The sequence below is a fragment of the Eucalyptus grandis genome, chromosome 5 (assembly GCF_016545825.1).
Source record: "Eucalyptus grandis isolate ANBG69807.140 chromosome 5, ASM1654582v1, whole genome shotgun sequence".
NCBI classification, from domain to species: Eukaryota; Viridiplantae; Streptophyta; class Magnoliopsida; order Myrtales; family Myrtaceae; genus Eucalyptus; species Eucalyptus grandis.
Window position 1 is genome coordinate 10,332,427 of NC_052616.1, and position 24,759 is coordinate 10,357,185.

The following is a 24,759-nucleotide window of genomic DNA, read 5'->3' on the forward strand; positions in this document are numbered from 1 at the left end:
TTTTAAAAAAATGATCATAATCAATCCGCTTAAGGGCTATGATTGCGAACAAGCTAGATCTAGCGCCGATAGTCATCAATGGCGATCGTCACCAGAGGTCACCGATTGGTGAGGGCGACCTCGACCAATGACCGATGACTGATGGTGGCACTAGAATTAGCTCATCAACGGCTGCACCCTTCGTTGGATTGGCGAAGGATGCATTTGGTTTTGTATTTAATCTTCATTTTACAACAAAGAATCTTATCTCGGGTAAATAAAAATCCGACATAAGTGAAAGTTTGAATGAGTTTCCAACCACAGGAACCATTTGTACTTGGTGGAGTGAAGATTAAACTCTTATCATGCATCTAATCATAGACAAACTTTCCGATTAGAAAAAGAAAAAAAAAATCATACACAAACTATGTCCTTTGCCAAACCAGTAATGTACTGAATGGGTTAACAGTCTCTCATTCCAATTCTAACTTATAAACACGACCCAAAAGGGCTAAAAGGAAATCGACCTCGTACATTTAAAAGAGAGGAAAAAACAAATGTAAAGACATTAAATTTTGCCATCCCGGTGACTACTTCACATTATGTTAAAGCTCCTTCACCTTTAACAAAGATGAAAAGAATGAAGATAGATATTTTTTTTTTTTTGGGTCTTCGATCGAAATTGTAAGCAAGAACAAGAACTTCTAAACCTATGTTTTCCATATTTGAATGGATTTAACATATCAATTATGTCTATTTGTTATATTTCAACTCATAACACACTACATTAAAGTAGATCTCATGTTGTTTCCATTAATGACGGATCTCCTATGGGAGGTTGCAATACAAAACCGATACCACAACTCTCCTGACTACAATGCCATTTGTTGATATCGGCGAAAGGGATCCCAATTTCGAACCCACTAAAATATTGACCCAAAAAAACTCAAATCAATGAGTTGAGAATTAATTATAAGATATCAACAACCTCATAGCTGACATGAACTTTTTGGAAAGGTTAGCTTGTTATGTCTAGAGTAATTTTTGTCCGTTGAGCAATGGCCTTCCACTTGGCATCATTGGATCACTGAGGCCGACTTTCATCCCTACTCAAGGTGGGTCTTGCAGTCAAGCCAAGGGACAATCTCCATTCGACCAAAAGAAACTTTTGCATGCCTTCGTTGGCCTACACCCATAGATATTATTTACCTAGACTGTTTCTTAGCTCATAGGTCCAACACATCAGTTCTTTGACGTAAGACTATCATAATAAAACTTACTCGTACATCTTGACAAAGGTATACTTACAACATCATCACGTGGTTAAATTAATTTTCCTTAAATAATCATCATCATCATCATCATCATTCTTTCAGCTAAGAATGTCAAACTCTCCCTCTCTCTCAACCATCCTCCTCTCCTTCTCCTACCGTCGCGAACTCTCCCGGAAAATCCCGTCCTCTCCCGAGAAAATGCCCGAGCTGGAGGACGACGGCCCCGGCCGCACCTGCCGCGACAGCCCGACGGCTCCGCCGTCCTACGCGGCGGCGGCGGCCCCGGGGGAGTCCATCATGTACCTCGACCTCGACGTCTACAGTCCCTGGCCAACGATGGATCAGCAGCTCCCCTTCGGCGCTTTCCTGTCCGCCTCCAACCAGCCCAGCTCCCCTCTCTGGGCCTTATCCTGCGGGTTCGAGGACAAGCTCGCCCCGCACCCGGGCCGCCGGCGGGGTCCGCCTCTCCGATTGCTCTCGGTTTGTCGCATGTCAGTCTTGAGTTCGTTTGAATTCGTTCGCTTTTAATTTCGAGTCGGGTTTGTGCGGATCGCATTGATTGAGCTGGATTTGGGTCGTTGAAAAGCTCTGTTTTTCGGCCATCTGAGACTTGAGAATTGAGCGTTGACTATTTCACCACTCGCGTTTACTTGCTTGGTTTTCGTCTTCTCTGGTTTTACGATTTTTGGAAAGTCGAAATTTTTCCTCGTTTGGAACTAATCTGAATTATTTTGACTGTTTTTTCCTCTTTGACTAATCGAGAAATTTCGTCTGATGATACGGTTCTGTTTTCTATCGCTTCAAAAAGATTGGGAATCAAAGCAAGGAGTTCAAATTAATTGTTGGGATTGCTCCTTCTTCCACCTCCCATTTCGCCTGATTTCCTATATATATTGTGTGAGAATTACGAATTCTGAGAGTCCTGAACTATGAAGATGCCTCTTGCTTGAAGTTTGATTTGTTCCAACTGTCCGCAATGGCCTGTGAAGCCACGGCTACTGAGTTTTGACTGAGAAGTTGTTTCCGAATATATAGATCGTCACAATTCAGAAACCAAAGCCCCCGCTGAGGATAGCGATCGTAAAAAGCTGCCATCCCCATATTTGGGGCTGACGGATTTGAAAATCTTGATGGAAACTGTATCATCAAAGAAAGGATGACCCAGGCTCTTCGTCACTTCAAAGAATCCACTGAGCACCTTGTTCTGGCTCAGGTTTGGGCTCCAGTAAAGAATGGTGGTCGGTACATCCTCACGACTTCAGGGCAACCCTTTGTTCTTGGTGCAGATACTAATGGGCTTCACCAGCACAGAACGGTGTCTATGATGTATTTGTTTTCTGCGGACGGGGGAATGATGGAGAACTGGGACTTCCTGGTCCTGTTTTCCAGCGAAAGCTGCCTGAATGGACTTTTAATGTACAATACTAAACCAGCAAAGAATATACGGGGCTCGATCATGTTCTTCATTATAATGTTTAGGGAACCTTGGCTTTGCCCGTCTTTGAACCATCGGGCCAATCTTGTGTGGGTGTTCTTGAACTCATTATGACTTCACAGAAGATTAACTACGCACCGGCGGTCGATAATCTGCAAAGCACTTGAGGTTGGGTTTCTTTAAAAATCATGCTTTTCTTTCTTCTGCAAAGCACTAGAAATTTTTATCTAGAAATAAAAACAAAGAATTGGCTCTTGGCATCTGCAAGTTCAAGAATTTGTGGAAATCGTATAAATATCCCATGAACATGTGTCCTTTGAGCTTCGAATCACACTGTCCAAATATCATTTTGGCGAGTAAGCACCTGAATGATAAGACCGAGGGAAATTTAAACAATCTGGGAGAAAATATTGACATTATATTGGCAGTTCAAGACTCTAGGCCAGGAGGTAAGGCAAATTACCTCTACAGAAAGACTAAGCAGGAAAAAAAAAAGAAGAAAAAAATTAGAACACCAGGGAATGGATCAAATTGAACTGTATTCCAGGTACCTTCTACACCAGATTCAATGGTAGTAAAGTTATGCTGCTGCTTCTGCATATTTAATACGTGAAGAGAATTGAAGCCGTTTCCCCTCAAAGATTCATGGTTTGCTTCACGATTGCAAACTTCAACCAAATGACCAGGAAATTCCATCATCTCCCCTGGGCATACTTTTCAGCTTTGTTCAGGAACCTGCTATCTAGAAGTTTCCAGCTCATATCATACAAGAACACCTGGTAATCTAAGCCATATTTGTCCTGACAAAATATTTTTGCTAATCCGCTGAGAAAGGTATGCGTCATGAAGAAGAAAACAAACTATTAAAGGAAGGAAGAGATGACATTTAATTCAGGAACAAGATAGCTGGAATTATCTAAGGGTGAAAATCCGAAGGAGATGTAGACTGTAGAGCTTGACCTGCCTAGTCATAGATCCACTGCTCGTACAACACAAGAAGCCATCATGATATTTCTTCGACTTTTGAGTTAAAGTATGTTGTATACAAGGCATACCAATCTACAACGAAAGGAATATCATGTCAACTGCCGTCTTTGAGACAACAATAACACTCTCGAATATAACTTGCATAGAGAATATGCAGACCAGTTTTACGAGAGATGTTTGCATAGAGATAAGCCATGAAAATATATGTAACCGTTGTGATTGCAAAGATTTGATATACAAAGCATCAGAGTTGAGAGAATCCGTATTGACCTTGAAAAGACTATATGTTGTGTAAAGATGTGCAGAAACTGTACCTCAGAGATGAAAGCTTTATTTAATTAAAGGGCTTAAGGCCCTGTCCGCCCAAGCTGGGCCCAGAAAGCCCGACCCACGGGAATAAGGCCCGTGGAAGGGGAGAGGTATAAAAGGGAGTGAGAGAGAGAGAGAAGATGTCTGTTGGATAATAACGTACGTATTTTTCTCTCTCAACGCTCTCCCTCCCTTACGTTGTTCCTCAAAGCAAACAGTGAAGCGCTTGAAGGATTTTTGCCTCCCCGGATCGAACAGGACTGGATTCTCTCCCTCTATTGGCGTCGGTGTTTAATCTGTGGCTAAAAGGTACGCTCGAAATCCGTGGTGTGCTTTAGGATCGGTGATGCGTGTTGGTTTTCTTGGGCTTCGCTTCCGCATTGATTTAGGGGTTCGATTTAGTGTCGAATCCGGTGTTTCGGGGATCCGTTAATCCCAACATTGGTATCAGAGCCCTAGTTCACGTTTTCTCGATCAATTTGATGTGTTTTTGATTGATTTTTCGCAAAAAGAACTTCGGCCGTACGGATCGGGGCGAGCAATCCCGACACCCGAGACTTCTTCGGCATTTTTTATGAGTTTTCGAATGTCAAAACAAAATTCTGAAAGCACTGGGAGAAAGACGACGTCGAGACGAGTCTGGAGATGCCTCGAGCGCTGCCGGGAGACGCCGTACGCGCCCACACGCGCGGCCGGAAGGCGCTGCGCGTGGGCGCGACGCGCCGGAAGCGCTCGATCGCCGCGCGCGTGCGTCGCACGCGCCGGCCGGGCGACTCGGCCCGTGCTCGCCACGCCGGCGGCGACCGGCACGCGCCCGATCCGAGGACCGGCGTGTCTTGGCGTCGGATGCGTCACCAACGGTCGAGAACCGCTGGGTGGCGTCATCGATGACGTCGGTTGGCCGGGCGGCGACCGACCCGCGAACCGACCCAACCCGGCCCATTTGGCGATGGCACGCGCGTGGCACGTGCCGCCGACGTCCGCGTGACGTCGGCCCGTGCACGCGCGCGCACGTGCGAGCGGTCCGCCCGAGCGGTCCGACCGGTCTGTCCGATCCGACCGGTCCAACGACCGACTAGCGTTGACCGGCGACGACCGTTGACCGTTGACTTGACCGTTGACCGACCGTTGACCGTTGACTGACCGTTGACTTTGACCGTTGACCGTTGACCCAAAAAATAAAAAAGGGAAAAGAATGTGTTTCTTTTTCAATTAAGTCTATGTGGATTATATGTAATCATTTATTTGTTCTGCATTTGTTGCAGGAACAATGCCTCCCTTGAGGTTGCGCACACCTATTCGCGCGTGTGAAGATAAACAAAAGGAAAGGTCATCTAAGTTGATAGGCGAGGCTGACGATCATCGATGGGAGAGGGGTGACTTAATTGATCATGTCCTTGAAGTCAATAGGAAAATTCAACAGGTCATATGGAATGGTCGTCCTATGTCACTGACCCGGAGATGGTGCGATTTTTCATAACCACTCTTCTACCCGAATGGCAAGATGTGTTGAATCGCATATGGGATGTCAACGGGCTGCTTCCTATAAGAAAATTGTGATAGATTTTGTAAATGAATATTCTGTATTGTTACAAGGGAAAAGATCAAGAAATTGAACAAAAGAGGATCTTTCCCGTTCGTGTCTTGACTATGTGTTAGTTGTATTGGGCGATGTATGTTAAGTGTGCTTTGTGGACATATAATGTATTGTTTACTACCCGATTGTTATTGATGTAACAACTGATATGTTAGTTGTATTGATTGAAAGCATTATTGTTTTATTGGAATTCAATTATTTGTTGCTTTCTGTTATTGCTGGTTGCTGTGGGTAATTAGCTATGGGTAGTTATAGAAGTTTTTGTAGCTTCATAGAATTGATTTTGCATATGATAATCATATTAATGATAGTTTTAAGTAAGAATTTTTGGAGGATGATTGGAAACGTAGTAACCTTTTGATTCTGAAGCCTTACTTGAAATTATTTATTAATATGATGGGTCTATGCAAATAGGGATGCATAAATGATAGGCATTAATAATTCGTGCATATTTGTCTGATTTGTTGGATCAATGGCTTGACCACAAAGAGCATAGTTCTTGAGCTGAACAAAGGTGAAAAGCTCAATGGAGACAACTATGAAGTTTGGCAAATGAAAATCCAGTATGTGCTGGAAGAGCAAGAAGCACTTGAGGCTCTTGTCATGACCATGGTTGAACCTGAAGATGGAACCACTGAGCAGCACAAAAAGGACAAAGAAGCTTTTTCTGTGTGGAAAAGAATGAACTCTCTAGCTCGCATCACGTTGTTGAGCAGCATGGAAAATGACGTCATGCGAGAGTTTCGGCGTTTTGACAATGCCAAGGAAATGTGGGAGGCATTGGAAGCTAGATTTGGTCACACTTCGGTGACTAGACTGAGGCAGCTCACTATCAGGTTTGACTCCTATAAGAAGCCTCATGGTCAGACCATGAAGCAACATCTTAGAAAGATGTCAAACATGATAACCGAGGCGAGACGCTAGCCATGTCCTCACGGATGAGCAGCAAGTGCAAGCGGTGATTCGTTCCTTGCCTCGAGTTGGGAGCATATGAAGGTGCACCCGACTCACAATGAAAACATCAAAACCTTTGAGGATGCAATGCGTCATCTTGAGTGGAAGAGGACCCTTTGTTGGCGGCTAAGCCGGATGCTGAACTTTATCATGCTAGTTCTAGCTCAAATGGAGCTTCGAGCTCCAAGCGCAAGCGCCCTAGCTGGTTTGATAAGGGGAAAGGCAAGGAAGAAGCTGGTCCTTCAGGGAAGAAACCCAAGTTTAACCAACATAATAGAGGAAAGCGTCCTCACATGAAGAAGTTAGCAAGGGTGAAATGCTACAAGCTGTGACAAGAAGGGTCACTATGCTCGCGGATTGTCGTGAGCCAAAGAAGGTATGCATCCCTTGTACTTTTCAGAACTTTGCTTATGTGTCGAGTTACGTGTTTCTAACTCGAGTCTAATCCTTTGTGGACTGTGGATTCGGGAGCGACGGACCATGTAGCGAAGGATAGAGGATCCTTCGTGGAATTCCGACAGTACCAACTGGAACTAAGTGGATCTATGTGGGAAACAACTCCAGCTGAAGTGAAAGGAATTGGCACATGCCAGCGAATATGCGTGGTGGACGCACCTTGTTTCTTCATGATGTATTGTATGCTCTGGAGATTCGTCGAATTTAGTGTCCGTATTGATGTTGGTTAAATTAGGTTTTTCTTGTGAACTTCGTAGTAGAGGTGTGAATTTTTTTGGAGACAAATTACTATGGTTGTGGCTATTTTTCTGGATGGTTTTATTGTATTGGATATTGAGTATATTAATGCAAATGTTTGTTATTCCCTTATCACATCTTCTAATACTTATGATAATGATGTGAATGTGTGGCATGCTAGGCTTGGTCACATTGGCCAACAACGTATGAATAGACTAGCCAAAGAGGGCTTGTTGGGTAACATTGAAAAAGTCGATTTGCCCATATGTAAGCATTGCCTAGAAGGAAAAACAACACGGAAACCATTTGGAAAAGGAAAAGAGCTGAATTTCCTTTGCATTTAATCCATTCGATGTACGTGGTCCAATGAATGTGAGAGGAAGGCATGGGGCTGTTTATTTCATCACCTTTATTGATGATTATACTCGATTCGGATATGTCTATTTGATTTCTCATAAGTCTGAATCAATAAGTTGTTTCAAAAGGTTTATGAACCTAGTAGAAAATCAATTAGACAAGAAAATAAAAACATTGAGATCCGATCGAGGTCGAGAATATTTATCTGATGAATTCAGAAAATTATGTGATGAAAAAGGAATAGAAAGACAGTTGTCTATTCCGTATACTCCTCAACAAAATGGTGTTGCAGAGAGAAGAAACAGAACCCTACTGGAAATGGTTAGGTTTATGATGGCGCATGCTAACTTACCTATCACATTTTGGAGTGATGCATTGTTAACTGCTGCCTATATACTTAACCGGGTGCCTTCTAAATCAGTTACTTCCACTCCATATGAGTTATGGACAGGTAGAAAACCGGACTTAAGTTTTCTTAAGCCATGGGGTTGTGCTGCCTACACACATGAGTCCTCTCACAAATTTGGGAAATTAGGTCCCGAGAGGAAAGAAGAGTATTTTCATAAGATACTCAGAACACTCAAAAGGGTATGTGTTCATTGGTGAGCGGGGAAAGTGGGAGTGTAACTGAATATGAATCACGAGATGTCACATTCTTAGAGGATGAGTTTCCTAAGAAGGGCGAAATAGGGGAAGATCACTCCTTATTTGAGACTTTGGATCAAGATAATGATATTGGTGGAGTTCATCCAAGTGGGAGCGTAATAGGGAATGATGTGCAAAGTGTACAATCTCCCGTAAGGCGAACAAGTCGCCAAAGTATTCCCCGTCGACGTTTTGACATTGAAGGGGAAACTTTTATGGTTGCTCCACAAGATGAGGATGAGCCAAGAAATATCAATGAGGCTCGAAGTGCTCTAGTAAAGAAAAATGGATTCGTGCAATGGAAGAGGAAATGGAGTCAATGGAATCAAACCAAGTCTGGGAACTGGTTGATCTTCCAAAAGGACGCAGAGCTAGTGGGAACATATGGGTTCTCAAAATAAAGCGAAAGGCTGATGGCTCGATAGAAAGGCATAAGGCTCGCCTTGTGGCGAAGGGTATAATCAACGGGAAGGAATTGATTATGAAGATACGTTTTCTCCCGTAGTGAGATTTACCTCGATTCGCATTATTACGGCAATAGTAGCTAGTACGGATCTTGAGTTACATCAAATGGATGTAAAGACTGCTTTCCTCAATGGAGAATTAGAGGAAGAAATATATATGGAACAACCGATGGTTTCATAGTGAAAGGCCAAGAAGAAAAGGTATGTCGACTTTTGAGGTCGATATATGGTCTTAAGCAGTCATCAAGACAATGGTATATACGTTTTCATATGGCATATGATTTTACAATGATTGATGAGGATCATTGTGTATATATCAAAAGATCCAAGGATCAATTTGTGATCATATCATTATATGTTGATGATATACGATTAGGAAGCAATATGGAGTTGGTTATCTTGTCAAGAGATGGTTGTCTTCTAACTTTGAGATGAAGGATATGGGTGAGGCTGCATACATTCTTGGAGTTAAGATTTCGAGAGATCGTTCGAAGAGATCGTTGTCTCTTTCGCAAAAGAAAACTATATAAATAAGGTTCTTGAACGATTTCGTATGTAAGACGTAAACCCATAGACACTCCTATTGCAAAAGGTGAAGGATTGAGCCATAGAGGCGTGTCCAGGGGACTCCACAAGAGAAGGAACAGATGAAACATGTTCCTTATGCTAGTGCTGTTGGAAGCTTGATGTACGCTATGATGTGTACAAGACCCGACATATGTTTTGCGGTTGGAATGGTGAGTAGATACCAATCCAACCCGGGTCCAGCACACTGGAAAGCCGTGAAGAGAATACTGAGGTATCTGAAGGGAACTGCTGATTTCAAGTTGAATTATCAAGGAAAAGATCTGCGACTTGAAGGCTACTCAGATGCTGATTGGGGAGGAGATTTAGATGAAAGAAAATCTACCTCAGGATTTGCTTTCTTATTAAGCAATGGCGCCATATCATGGAGTAGTAAGAAGCAAACGTGCATAGCCTTATCCACGATGGAAGCTAAGTTCGTGGCATTATCAGCAGCAGTACAAGAAGGAGTTTGGCTTAAGAGATTCTTGGATCATTTAGGTGTTATTGATAAAGCTGCAAATCAATTGTTGGTTAACTGTGATAGCCAAGCAGCTATAGCGTACACCAAAGATCCAAAGTATCATGGCAAGACCAAACATATAGATACCAAGTATAACTTTGTAAAAGATATGGTTGCACGAAAGGATGTGAACTTGCAGTACATATCTACGCATAGAATGGTAGCGAGATCAATGACAAAGCCAATACCTAGAGATGTGTTTTGTGGTCATGTAAAATCTCTAGGATTGCGTAGAGTTTGATGTACTGGATTGTAATTTCCCTAAGTTGTTCACATTTATGAAATTTCGTTTTTCATTGATTAATGCCTATGAATCTTTGTATGATCTTTATGCATCTTAATGCTCAGTGCATTATTTTAAGTTGAGAAGTATGTCGGACAGATATTAGATTAGCCCACTCACACGGGTAATCGCCTGTTTCTTGTGTGATAAATAGGGATGAGACTGTTTTTAAGCTTATTATCTAGGTGATAATCGAGCTCAAGCTTAAAACACGTATGTCGCCTTAAGCGAGTGTTAAGATGAGGACATAATTCTTGCGATGTCCGAAAGTAAAATACCCACATATTTTACTCTATCTTGTCTAAGATGCCGGATGTGAGTTCGATGAATTTTGTGAATGAGTAGATACGTGAACTCAAGTTAGACATTGGATATGTCCGAACTATCATCCGTACGGTATTGAAAGGTGTAGACATACGCTCCATGGGAAAGGAGTTAATACCGTAATACGTATTTCATACTACGTATGCATGAGACGACCAATAAGAGTGGCAAAAGGTTTGATCTCAACTTTTATGACGTGTGAGACTCTTGAGGAAAAGAGTTCCTCAAATTTTGAAGTCCCCTCAGGACTCTTACTTATTCTCAAGATTTCTATTTAGTGTTTGCTATCTTAATGTGTTGCCAATGGTCATGAGATGATTGGATCTAATGGGGCATTTCTAGAAAAGCAAGCTAGACTGAAATTGAGAGTTTGAAGGAAAGAGGAAGATCGATTTTGAAGAATCACATTATAGTTTTGTATTCACTGGTCGACCAATTATAACTGTCTTTGTGATAATTATAATTGTGAATACAATATATATATGTATATATATATATATATATATATATATATATATATCATGTTTAAAAGAGATCAAGGAGATATAAATGTGATCGATCGATCTAGGGTACTGCATACTAAATCTACTCGAGTGAGACGCCCATTATGAGCTGCTATATATTCCTAACAGATGTATAGCAACGAGCTCTCAAAGTATCTTTGGTCGCACGGATTATTCGCGGTATGAATGTTGAAGAGAGGTAAAGAGAATTCTGTTCGGCCCACCTTGTGCGAGTGGGAGATGAAAGCTTTATTTAATTAAAGGGCTTAAGGCCCTGTCCGCCCAAGCTGGGCCCAGAAAGCCCGACCCACGGGAATAAGGCCCGTGGAAGGGGAGAGGTATAAAAGGGAGTGAGAGAGAGAGAGAAGACGTCTGTTGGAAAATAACGTACGTATTTTTCTCTCTCAACGCTCTCCCTCCCTTACGTTGTTCCTCAAAGCAAACAGTGAAGCGCTTGAAGGATTTCTTGCCTCCCCGGATCGAACAGGACCGGATTCTCTCCCTCTATTGGCGTCGGTGTTTAATCTGTGGCTAAAAGGTACGCTCGAAATCCGTGGTGTGCTTTAGGATCGGTGATGCATGTTGGTTTTCTTGGGCTTCGCTTCCGCATTGATTTAGGGGTTCGATTTAGTGTCGAATCCGGTGTTTCGGGGATCCGTTAATCCCAACAAGAGAAAATCAAGAACGGATTTACAATCCAGGAGATACATCAAGAGAAAGACACGGCCTGGCATGGGCATAGATGAGTCAGCGGAGTCCAAACTCACCTGCGGTACTTGATGTCCTTGAGTTCGGACTCGCCTGCAATATGCCGTACTTGTTCATTTCATTCTTCTTGAATTCTGGGAATCAAAAGAAAAAAAAAAAAAAAAAACACGCGTGCTAAGTTTTTATCCAGCATTTACTTGCAATTAAGAGAGAGAGTTGGATTATGTAGGATTTTATCGTCAACCCGTAATAATTTTCTGCGATGGGCTCAGGCTGATTCTCTGCTGTTTATCCTTCTCCACTTTGGTCTTCTCATCTCCTTAAAAAGAAAGCCAAGTGGATTATACGATTATACAGGTAGATGATGAGCACAACATTGCGAAGGTACGAGCACAAGTTGTCAAATTTCAAACCAATGGAGACACCAGCATTAAGAAAGACAAATATGCAAGAACAGACAATACCGGTGCAATTAGACACGTCGACGAACTTGTTCCCGTGAAGCAAAGCCGTTCACTTAGGAACTTTCTTTTCTCGGTTATGAATATAAGTATCATCCAGGGGCTTCTGCCCTCCTTCAGGCTCTCCAACATCAACCAAATAAGCATTGAACGTCAGCGTCTCACCAGAACAAACAACTTCATCATTCTTCGAGATCCTGCATTCCAACAGCTGCTCGCTGTCATCATACAGCATTACCTGTCAAACATCCGACCATCAATCGCGCAATGACCGAATCTACTCCGAACAAGCCCAATCCTGGAGAGCATAACGACCAGGGCAGAGCAATCGATGATGACAGACAAGATCGAAATCCCAAGCAGCATCCAGACGTTGCCATCTAGTTCGAGCAAGCAAGCTAAATTCAGGGAAAGAACATTCACATATCGATTGCGGAGGAGTGGAGAGAGAGGAAGCCGCTGCGGTAGAGCTTGCGCTTCTGCTCGAGGTGCTTCGTGAAGGTGACGTTCCACTTTGTCGGAGCCTCATCCATGGCGGTTTCTGCATTTTGGAAATGAAGAAGAAAGATCTTCTAGGGATTTCAGAGAGCTCCGAGTGACATGCTGCAAGAGTGATACCGCTTCTGAGAACTTAAACGGTCGTGGCTGGAGATGAATTATTAATATGAGCGCGAAACGAGCTTAAAAGCCTCTCCTGGAAGACTGATGATGACAGGATTTTTGTTCCGCTTTTTCTTTTTTCTTTTTTTCACTTTGGTCCTAACCTATTCTATAATTATTTGATTCTATCTAATCAAAACCTGATTCAGCTCGGCTTGATTTTTTTGTTTTTTTTTTCCTACTTACTGGAACTAAATGAAAAAGAAGATAAATTTTCATTAACTGAACCGAACCTTTAAGAAAAAAAAAACTGTTATTTTTCTATTAGACGAATGAAACCAAAACTGCACGAAATTTTGGTTCAATTTTAACACTCTGTATGCACAAGTTGCGGGACCCTACTCCCTCACTAACCCATCCTCGCCCCAACCCTGATTGATTCGCTTTTTTTTCAACATGACATTCAAAGATACAAAAGCATCGTATTAGCGATTGCCGTCAAGCAAGTTCTTTACCCTTCTGAGAAGTTTAATTAGATTCCGTTGGGGTGCTTTTCTTGCGCCGGTGGATGTAGAATATGTAACTATCGATGCAAAATGCAGCTTTCTAAGTACTTATTCCTTTCCTCTCTTCTTGGCAACCCGCGGGCCTATGTGTATGTTCTCAGCTTGTTAACGCATAGGAAGTGAACTCTCAAAGTCATTCTCTATTAGAAAACTCCACTGATCATAGTCTAAGTAGCGCTTCAATAACAATGGCCGAGTTTGCTGTTTCGTCGGTTGTGAAGACAATAGGAAATCTGCTCACCCACGAGGCCAGATTCTTGCGGGGCGTGGAGGGCAAGGTGGAGGACTTGCAAAAGGAGCTGAAGCTGATCCAGGGCCTGCTGAGGGATGCGGACGCGAGAGTTGAGAACGACCAAGCTGTTGGAGAATGGGTCGCGCAACTCCGAGACGTTGCCTGGCATGCCGAGGACATCATCGAGGAATACATCCTCAGAGTCGCGCCGAAGAAGGAACAATACATCGTCAAAGCGTACCGTGGCCTCGTGGCAAGGTGCGCGTGCTTGCAGGTTCATGCGGTGGGGACGGAGATCGATAGCTTAAAATCTAAAATCTCCAATCTGAGAACGAGTATGCAGGCTCTTGGCATACAAATGGTGAAGGAGGGCGAACACAAACGCACGAGAGCTTCAGCGCCGAAACGGATTTATGCCCATTTCGAGGAGGATTTTGTCGGGAGGGAAGATAGTGTTCAGGAGTTGGTGAAAGAGCTGTTGAAGGATGGAGAACAATATAGAGTTATTACTATATGGGGAATGGGTGGTTTGGGTAAAACTTCACTTGCTAGGAAAGTCTTCACTCATGACAAAGTGAAGAACAATTTCAACGGTTTCGCTTGGGCTTGTGTATCTCAAGAATACCACTCGAAAGATATCTTGATGGAAATTCTTGTTAAGTTGATCCCTGATCAAAGAGAGAAGGTTGAGGAGATGATGGATGATGAATTGTTCAAAACTCTAAATGAGATCCAACTAAAGAAAAGATGTATTTTGGTTCTTGACGATTTGTGGGCCAAAGAGGCATGGGACAGTCTTCAAGCTGCATTCCCGGTCAAGGGCACAGGAAGCAAGCTATTGATAACAACTCGCAATAGAGAAGTAGCAGAGCATATCGATCCTCATGGTCTTTTCCATAAACCTCGATTCTTATCGAACGAGGAGAGCTGGGATCTACTAAAGAAGAGGGCGTCCCTTGAAACGAAAGGTAAGGCTTTTTCAAGGTTATTATCCTAACGTATAGTAGCTTCAAGAAATTATTATAGTGGTTCAAGAGGTTATTATAGTCGGAGACCGTGTAATACAAAGTACTTCATTGCACAATCTGGCCTTTTACAAGGTTTAACAATTTGTTAATCAATAGTTAATAGGGAGTTTAAATAATTGACTTGTGAAGTAGCCATCGGTATTTTGATATTTGGGGAATGAGATTCCCCTTTTGTTTCTTAGTAGCTAGCGCTTATACCTCTAAACAGAATTCCAGAACTTTATTCTTCCTTTCCTCCGATGATGAAAAATGTGGAAGAGGATTTTATATAGCCAACAATTTAATTTATTTTGATGGGAATTCATGAAACGATGGAGAGCCGAGCTATGTTCCTTCTTCATAGGCTTCATCTGTGGTAAACCCCTTTTGGACTTTTGAATAGTTTTTCCAATAATAAGAGTTGGGATTCTTAAGAAAATCATAAATCATCATGTAACAAAAGAGGTGGTTAACATAAAGATTTTACTATTAAATCATGAATTATCATATAACAAAAGAGGTCGTCAACATAAAGATTTTACTATTATTTCCGTTGTAATGAAGATTACTAGCACACTCAAATTACAAGATATTACTAGGACACTCAAATTATCCCTTCCATCATTTCGTTTGTCTTCATCAAGTAGATTATTGTTGTCATACATTTGCTTGAGTTACTTAATTCAAGCCACTGATGGCAAAGACAATGCATTCCATTAGTTAATTTAGGGTTCTTAATCTTCCAGATGGAGGCATTTATAGGAGCTTTGTTGTGATCCCTAAAGGCTATCCCCTTACAAATGCATAAATGAACCACATATTATAAAGAACTATAGCATTGTACTTATATATCTAAAAGTAGATATCTATCCTTGAAGTTTGTAGATATCCGTCCTTGAAGTTATCTTCTTATTACAATTGCATTTTCCTATGATTACTAAGTTGTAGTTTGTTGCCTGATGTTGTGTAGTGATGGATGCAAACATGAAGATGTTAGGAGATAAGCTCCTTAAGAAGTGTGGAGGATTACCCTTAGCCGTCAACGTGCTCGGTGGACTTCTGGCGGACAACAAATGGGAGACGATTTACAAAGACATCAATTTGCATTTTGGTGATAAGAGTGATATATTTAGAGTGTTGGCTTTAAGCTATGACGATCTACCACAACATCTAAAGCCATACTTCCTCTATTTGGGTAGCTTTCCAGAGAATACAGAAATCCCTGCAACGAAAGTTCTTCAAATGTGGATTGCTGAAGGCTTTGTGTCGCCCAATGCATATGACGAAGATGTCGCAGAGCAATATCTGATGAAGTTTGCAAATAGGGGAATGGTTCGAGTACGATTCACCTCGAGTGGAAAGATCAAAACTTGCTGCCTCCACAATTTGATGCGAGACATATGCATATGCAAAGCTAGGCAGGAGAAGTTTCTAACCATTATTGAAAATCAACAGGACAATGAAATAGAGGATTCTTCTTCTTCTTCAATGGCAATGGGAATCGAGTCAACTTGGAAAACACAAAGGCTTTCTCTCAATATGCTCATGAGTGACTCACAAGTAAGACAAAAAGAAAACACTATGCTTCACCTTCGAACTCTTATGTTCTTCAATTCTAGAGAATGGATGTGGGAGCAATTTGAACATATTATCATCAATTGTAAGTTTCTCAGAGTTATGAAGTTAGAGGGTATGAAAGGAAATTTACCTGAATCAGTGGGAGACCTAGTCCATTTAAGGTACTTAAGTTTAGAAGGATGTATGCTCAAGGACTTGCCACAATCCATGGGAAACCTTGTTTGCATGGAATCCTTGGACCTGCAAGGACTGGAACATTCCAAGGTAACTGTGCCAAATGTGTTGTGGAATATGAGAAGGTTGAGGCATCTTCACCTTCCCAAATATTTTGCTGAGAATGGCCAGAAGAATTTGCGGTTGGACTCTTTAAAGAATCTACAAACCTTGAGGAATTTTAATCCGGAATACTGCAATGTGAATGATTTAGGCAAACTGACAAATCTGCGAAAAATTATTGTCTCCCTCCAGTATGGTTCTTATCAATTGAAGATAATTCCACAACTTGCTCATTTCACTTTCAAACATCTTCAATCCTCATCTTTTGAAATCTTAAACCCAATTCGTTCACTCACTGAAGATGAATTGAGTAAAATGTCGAGCTATCACCTTTCTTGTAAATTGTTCATTAAAGGAGGAATAGAGAAGTTACCAGAACTTAAGAATCTACCCCAACAACTAAGAAAGCTCATCTTATTGCATTCCCAACTCAAAGAAGATCCAATGCCAACACTAGAGAAATTGAATGACATGGTTGTTCTCCAACTGATGAATAGGGCTTTTGTGGGAAAGGAAATGGTTTGCTCTGCAGGAGGCTTCCCTCAACTCAAGCATCTAGTTCTTCATGATCTGCCAAATTTGGAGGAGTGGAGGGTCGCTGAAGGAGCCATGCCTCATCTTTCTAAATTAGGGGTCAGCGGTTGTCCCAAATTGAAGACGGTACCTGGAGGAGTCTATGAATATGACAGTTCTATAGGTGACCATTTCTTTTCTCGAGATGAACATTTGTTTCAGCAAGACAAGCATTGGCAGCAAATTGTCATGACGAGGAGTTTTCTCATCAATGTGAGTATCGCTCCACTTCTTGCTAGAAGAATTAATGTGAGGGATTTAGTATAATGACTGAAAATGGAAACTTGATGTGAAAGAGTGATGTGTCAGCGAATATTGTTAGGTGTTGGAATAGGACTCACTTAGTTAAAACATAATTATAGTTTATGTTATTACTTTGTATAGATTTGGTATAGGACTTTGTATAGATTTGGTATAGGAAAACCATAACTTACGTAACATTACTCCTAATTAATATATATTTAGATCGTTTTTCAAAATTTTATTCATAACATTAATTTATGAAGAAATTATATGAGTTTTTGTGATCGAGCCAACTTGAACTATTTTCCATTAAGACCCATAAAAATTTGCTCGAAATTAGGGTCACTTGCATAGATTAACCACTAAACTTAACCATAGGGGTCTTGTGCGTATCTCGTGTCTATACCCCTAGATTATTAATATATATCTCAATAACAAATATTGATGTTGCGAGTAAAATGTTTAAATGTGCCGCACATGTGACCCTGGATTATAGTAATGATTCATAATAAATTACCTCCACAATTTACTTAGAAAGGACAAATAATTATTCTGAAAGGCCGTCCAGGGAACCTCCTCTATAATAAGAAGTATCGTAATATTTCTGAACAGAATTTTTAATTAGCTAATCAGTGATCATGGCATTTTGGATCCAATCTATATCTATGCAGTTGGAGCAATCCGAGATTTTCTACTCTCTTTTTTTTTCGGTCGATTTACATAGTTGGCAATGTGCTGTCTATTCTCTGTTCCACCATAACACTACTATTTATTGCTCGTTTCCCGCCCTCCTTTCTCTATTCATCGTTTCTCTAGTTTAATCATAACTCCTTTATGTGGCAAAATAAATTTGCTTCACTTCAGAAATATTGATTAATTATATAAAATATTGAAATTCAAGTTTATATCATAATTATAATCATCTAATAATATGTTCATATCAAGTTGCATTTATGCTTAAATATATCATACACCATTTTTCATCAAATAATTCATGAATTACATCCAGTTAATTAAAATCATTGGTATGGGACATGAATATTGCTCAATCGTTTTTCATGCCTAATTAATTGAAACCTTTTGAGTGCAGGAGATCCAAGAGTTAAGAGAGTATTATGGAGGTTTTCCTACAGGTAAACTACAGATCACTGAGTAATTAGCATTTTTTAGAATGTATAAGGAATTGATATATAAATGTCTTAGCATTTCTTTTGTAAGAAATTCTCTCTCTCTTTTTCTCATGCAGCGGAGGAAGAGAAGCTGAAGAGCAAGCGAAGAGCACTAGACTTCGTACTGGGGAGAACTCTTTGTTAATGCGAGTTTCAATCTATATTTACTTGGGTCGGGGTACGATAATTTATTATAAATACTTCAAACTTCCTCTTTTTAGAATTTTAATATTATGATTGAGCTTAAATATATTTATTTAGGCCAAACTAGTTAAAAAATATATTAACACCATAAAAAAATCTCATTAATTTAGAGTAAATTTGTTATACGTGTATTAGTTTGGAATTTTGTGGTATTAATCCTTAAAAAAAATCAATACAGGTTATCCTTAAGTTGACAAGGTCACGAATCAGGTAATTTGGGCTAAAAGGATTTGGTCCTTTGGACTTAGGATAGCAAGAAGAAGAATGATAACATTGATAAGTGGGTTGCAAAGAAGCGAGAATAAAAAGGTTGATAACAGCTGGAACGCACAGCCTAAGGAGTTAAGAAGAAAAAGATACCTCGCTCTCACAAAGCATCTTCTTCTTGTCTTCGTCATTTTCTTTGCCTGAACAGACCAGCGATTATAAATCGAGTCTTTCCGACGAATATTTATATAGTATAAAATTGTACCGTACATCATGTAACTATCAACAGTTAGACAATAATGATTGATAGAAAATGTCAGCCAATTAACCAATGTCAAACGAGAAATTTGAATAGTACTTTGACCTTTAATGGCAAGGTATTCTCATGGATGTGATACAAAGATCCATCCATAATACAAACGGAAGTTCTAGGTGCACTTGCTCCCCTCCATACTCTCTCACGGACACACTCTTTAATTCTTTGACAATTCTTTATTCTTTCCAACATATACCCTTATCTTATCTCAAGTTGTAGCAACATAAAAAGACATTTAAGGCATAATTCATTATTTTATATTCCTTTCTCTCGCTAGCATCCAAACAATTCTATAAGCTAATGCCTCTATTTCCTTTACCTTCTTTTCTCTCATGATTATTTGAAAATTTTCTTTTTCTCGTTCTTTTTCTAATTAATCACTTCTATCATGACATGATCTAATCGGTCTTGTCTTGTTTCCATTCAGCGGAAGAACAGGAAGGGAGAAAAATGAGACATCTGAGTAGGGAGAAGTCTCTAATAATGAAGCTCCAATGCCTGAAGCTTCTGAGGAGTCCTCAATAAATTGTGAAACCTTATTTGTTAGGAGATGATACATTGAATTTCCCAGCAACTTCATGGGATGACAGAGAGATCCAAAGGCTTGAAACTTATTTATTTTCCGTGTGGAATGGAACACAAGTTGCTCAAAGTACAACTCAAATTCACGGGGAACTATCGAGTAATAGTAGTAGCCATCGTCTATGAAATAGTAAGATCATGTTATTGTACTCTTAGTAACTCGTGTTTCATTCTGTAACTAATGCTGCTTTCCTGTAAGTTTTGTCATGTGCCTCTCGAGAATTGTTTGGGGCTCCTGAAGTAAGTAATATTAAGAGTCGTTTCTCATTCTTGTCTTTGGCTACTTAACATCGAGAATGTGATGATCGATATATGACCATCCTGCTGGAGATAAAAACACCCTGTCATCTTGTTTTCGGTAGATCATGAATGTATTGGTTTAGGAGCCATCTCGTCCGTGCCTACTGTAGGAGGAAGCTGATGTTCGTCTCTCGAAGTTCCCATATTGCAAATATCACCAGGCAATTCCTGCATGATCGGGTTAACTCCACACCCAGCCTTAAGCCACTTCCGGCAAATCTTCAACTCTTATGCTGATTTTCATAGCTCATACATGACGGAACTAATTCAATGCGCTGTGGCACTTGGCCCTCCATTAAAAAAAAGATCTTCCGATTTTCTTTTGCAGTGTGACTCGAAGCACGCATCCAGATAATCTCGAATTAAGTAAAAAACAATGGGCGATTACGTCCTGCTGCAGGACGTTGGTCAGCTGATACCTCACCGATGCAGCAGCAAAGCAGACTGATTATTAGGAGAAAATCAAGAGATTGTCGGGCTGAGCAAAGTCCATAGGGCAAAGCGTCATGACGTATGTTGTCGCTCGAGCTGGCACAATGAGCATGAAATGTAACATATCTTGATTGCTAGAAATCGCAACATGCAAATTAGCGTCAGCTAAGGACATGATCAGCAGTAATCTGGTTAAGAGAAGCTCATAAAAGGTTTATAAAAATTGGGTTATCTATTCACTTCTGTTTTTAAACTGATAGACGGGTGCTAGTAATTCAAGGATTACTGTGTACTAATGAAAGAAAGTCAATCAAAATAAGGTTTCATGCTACAAGCGCACTCTATGACCCTCGTTTTGTTATTACAATGAGTGCAACGTATCAAGTCGTGTCAGTTTCGAATTAGTTATATCATTTCGAATTTGAAATTCTCTCGATAAATTTGTACCTTTTTCTTTCTTGGTCCACACTCTTTTGCTTTCAATACATTCGGATCTTCTCTAGCTCCCTTTAAAGAATTATGAGGTTCAGAGAAGTTGGATAGAACTTGGAAAATAAGTTCGAGTGCACAGCTACATCGTGAATTGAAAATTCGTCTGGTCTGTTTTGCTTAAACGACTCCAATAATAAATGCAGTTGACTTTACAATTCTTTTTCTCCTCAATGAAATATTAGCGCAATTTGTAATGATTTCTGACTCGATCAAACACTGACTAAACCACTACTAAAAAGCTGTACATTCACTAATTGAATTCATACGGTTCTTCATTTTGTGCTTAGTCTTCTCTGTTAAATTGCGGACCCTTGTATTATATATATAATAAATTTATAAAGTCGAGAACATCCTGCTAGTGAAAGATATATATATATATATATATATATATATATATATATATATATATATATATATAAATTTACACTAAAAGAGTGGGACAAATATATTGAAAGTCCCAAAATTTGTTAAGAAAGAGTAATTGAGTCATAAAATCAAAATATGCAATTACTAGGAAAAGTGTTAAAAAAGTCCTAAACCTTTTGTATTTGTCTCAATTTAGTCATAAACCTTTTTTTGTGCCAATTAAGTCCTAAATATTTTTATGTTGTGTTAATTCAATCATTTCCAGCCAATTTTAGTCGGATTTTGCTTCTTGGGCCTTAAGTGACATGACCTAATCGGCACTAATTTGGGCAACTTTTAATAATATTTTAATTTTTTTGAATTATTTTTCTTTTTCTTTTTCTTTTTTTCTTTTCCTCCTTCTTCCTCCCCGATCGCTTGACCTCGGCAATCGGCCCGAAGGTGACAGGTTGGGGAGGTTGACCTCGCCCGGCCACCTCGCCAATGGCCTTGCCTTTGGGCGGCGAGGGCAAGGTCGACCTTGACCCCGTCGACCGTCGCCTTTGGCTAGTCGCCGAGGTCCGACAGGCGGGCGGGAGGAGAGAAGGAGAAGAAGAAAAAATAATAAATAATAAATTCAAAAATTCAAAAATATTAAAATATTATTAAAAGTTGTCTACGTCGGGCTGATCAAGCCACGTCAACCAATCGGTGTGTAGTCAGCAAAATCCGGCCAAAATTGGCCGGAAAAGACTAAATTGGCATAATATAAAAATGTTTAGGACTTAATTGACACAAAAAAAAAGGTTTAGGACTAAATTGGCACAAATGCAAAAGGTTTAGGACTTTTTAAACACTTTTCCCTGCAATTACTTATCACGAAAGTGTAATTAAGTCATAAAACTTTTAAAATGTGCCATCAAGTCATAAAACTTGTCAAATTAGTCTAATCAAGTTCTTCCATTGATTGCGTTTTTTGAAAGTTTTAGGAGTAATTATTTTTCATAACAAGTTTTGAAAGATATAACTTAAAAGATTCTTTCATGTGTGCTCACATTAGTCTTTGTCTTTGAACAATGGCGATGAAATTGCTGGATGTAGCAAGAAAGCATATGACCATATGCCAATTATTGACGCACGGCAAATGTTGCTCTACTCCTATGACCAAGAACTCGCGGTATATATCAGGGAGGTGAATATTATGAGAGGATTTTGGCTTTCTCTACCTGGAATTCTGTTCTCGTTTGACTAATTAAGTCAAAAAGACAATATCCACTCCAGTATCGATTCAGATCTTTGAAGGATCTCATAAAATATCTTCTATCGAGTTGCCAATCTATGTCCTCTTCAACTATTATGACTGTTTTTTTCTCTCTAGAATCACGGACTGATGTTAAACTTACACTTACCACATCTATGTGCCATTTGGCCCTTGCTGTAACTATGCTGAGTTCACACTTTGCAAGGTGTGCTCAGTATAGAAACCTCGTGCTTGCAAAAGTGCTTCAAAGTGTGAAGAATTTATCCACATAAAAGTTGTATTGTGGAGCCTGAACAATTACATATGTTATATGTTCAAACGCAGGAGCATCCCAATTGGCAAATCAAGAGCAGCTTCGTATATTTTCAAAAGTGAATAAATCTGTATCTTTTAAGGAAATTCCTTCGTGGCAGCTTATCAATCAGACATTGAGTTACACAAGAGAGTTGAAGCGGATTTTGTAGGACCTGCCACAGTGCGTGGTGATTTGCACTGGTATTTACACACTTCGAAGATTACTTATTTTGCGGTAATGGCATCTCATCCCTTTTGCCCATTTCGAGGAATTTGATATTTATTTTTTAGGTCTATAACTTTATTTGATCATTGTGATGGATTTTATCTCAGCAATCATGTTGGTACTCATATCCATCATATTGTTGAGCGCAATTATGTATTTGTTCGGTAGGATATTTTCTCTGTCTAACCAGCTTGAAGCAGAAACTTGAATCAATGTTGTGACATGGAGAAAGTATAGTTTCTCGTAATCGATCTAATACTGTGAATAGACCTAGATACAATTAGGTTTTAATATGTTGTTATAGTATAATCGAATCTGTGCACACTTGGTGACATCAATTGTCTTCGTTGGTGAAAGAGTTGCAAATCATTGACGTGGGAAGGCCAACTAGGGCTGCTCGTGTCCAGTTCAGTTTTTAGTTCAGTAAGTTGAAACAGCCACCAGCTGTGGGCTTGTGCTTGCTCTTGATTGATGGTATTTCAATGAGATGGCGTAGCAAAATCGTATCAGAAATTTCTTTTCCCCTTATATTTTCCTAACTTCCAGATTGGCCTCTGTGAGCATGTGATCTCGCTTTCTACATTTGCTGCATAAGCTCTCAAGACTGAGCAGAAAATGAATCTGGGGTTTGCAATTTGGTAGTCTTCCGTGATCCATGATGTAGCCTTTGCATGAAAGTCGTCGTCAATTTGCTTAATTGATACTTCTGGCGGATCCGGAAAGAACGAGAGGAAGAATTTAATGGGTGGGTGTCCAACAGTGGTCCCCCTCTTCTAAATCATGGTTTTATGATGAATTGACTCCTTGTCGTTGGGATGTGACCATGATTGAGGACCTCATCATACCGTATGATGATGTAATAACGAACGTCTGATAAGGAATTCCCAACCACCCAATGTTTCCAATTTCTGTGACTTATTTTCTTGTTTATTCCATTCCATTTTATTTCAAATTATCGTAGGCTTTTCTTGTTTCTTTTCAAGTAGGCCCTCTACTCCACAGTGCACGTTTTGTTTCCATCTTTCCATACAGTCCTACTCGATCTTCAAGGAGACGATATTAATGAAGAGTTGGCAAGTGCAAAGATTTTTCCACCTCATTTTGAACTTTGGGAAACTGCATTTTCATTGGATTTGCATGCACAATGGACCACCAGCGAATGCTTGAGACCTATATAGAGGATGTACGACATAAGTTAAGAGTTGGTTTATGGGGAGAAAGACTAAATGTCATTCAGTTGCTGAATTGAATGTGTAAGCCCCACATCACCTGACTTCCTAAAAAAGTCGATTGTATCTTAATGCAGTGGGCCTCAATAGATGAAAATACTCGAGCTAACAGAAACAGACAGCTGATATATGTCGGCTCTGTAGAGGATCGACTCCTGTGTAGCACCAAATGCCAAACCGACAGGGCATCTTTCACACTAGAAGGAGATCAGTTTTTTTGGTGGACGACAGTGAGTGAAAATGATTGCATTACCCATCATCAAGAATAGATTTTACACTTGATCTTCACATAAGAAAAACTCATAAAACATCCTCTTGCATCATACTACGCATAGATATGGAGGAATGGGATAACTCTGAGCCAAATGAATGGGAGCAGCAATTGGATCAGCAGAAATCTACCTTTTATGATGGATATGTAAAACCTTAAGACTATTAGCTGGAAGAAAATGCTCACCCATGAGAGACTTATGGGCAGAAACAGAGACGAAGAATCATTGGGATTTTACCATTATTAGATGTCTCACTTTGGCAGCTTTCTGTTTAGGTGTGCGTTGCTTTCAGTAC

At 40.2% G+C, this 24,759-nt stretch overlaps 2 protein-coding genes across 2 annotated transcripts; both read left to right on the plus strand.

Annotated features, from left to right (window-relative positions):
• The first annotated feature begins 1,371 nt into the window (after nt 1-1,371).
• LOC108959932 lies at nt 1,372-2,874 on the plus strand. The gene is made up of 2 exons (XM_039312580.1): nt 1,372-1,733; nt 2,289-2,874. The coding sequence occupies exons 1-2, from the start codon at nt 1,452-1,454 to the stop codon at nt 2,364-2,366; spliced, it is 360 nt and encodes a 119-aa protein (XP_039168514.1). The 5' UTR covers nt 1,372-1,451; the 3' UTR covers nt 2,367-2,874.
• Nucleotides 2,875-13,414: 10,540 nt separating this feature from the next.
• On the plus strand, nt 13,415-18,449 carry LOC108959455 (putative disease resistance protein At1g50180). The gene is made up of 4 exons (XM_018873141.2): nt 13,415-14,426; nt 15,436-17,105; nt 18,226-18,268; nt 18,382-18,449. Exons 1-4 carry the CDS (start codon nt 13,415-13,417, stop codon nt 18,447-18,449), a joined length of 2,793 nt encoding a protein of 930 aa, XP_018728686.2.
• Nucleotides 18,450-24,759: the final 6,310 nt, after the last annotated feature.

Coding starts and splice junctions, on each gene's coding strand:
- LOC108959455 (XM_018873141.2), top strand. CDS start 13,415: ATGGCCGAGTTTGCTGTTTCGTCGGTTGTGAAGACAATAGGAAATCTG. Junction 17,106..18,225: donor CGAGGAGTTTTCTCATCAAT/GTGAGTATCGCT, acceptor TTTTGAGTGCAG/GAGATCCAAGAGTTAAGAGA. Junction 18,269..18,381: donor TTATGGAGGTTTTCCTACAG/GTAAACTACAGA, acceptor TTTCTCATGCAG/CGGAGGAAGAGAAGCTGAAG.
- LOC108959932 (XM_039312580.1), top strand. CDS start 1,452: ATGCCCGAGCTGGAGGACGACGGCCCCGGCCGCACCTGCCGCGACAGC. Junction 1,734..2,288: donor CGCCTCTCCGATTGCTCTCG/GTTTGTCGCATG, acceptor CCGAATATATAG/ATCGTCACAATTCAGAAACC.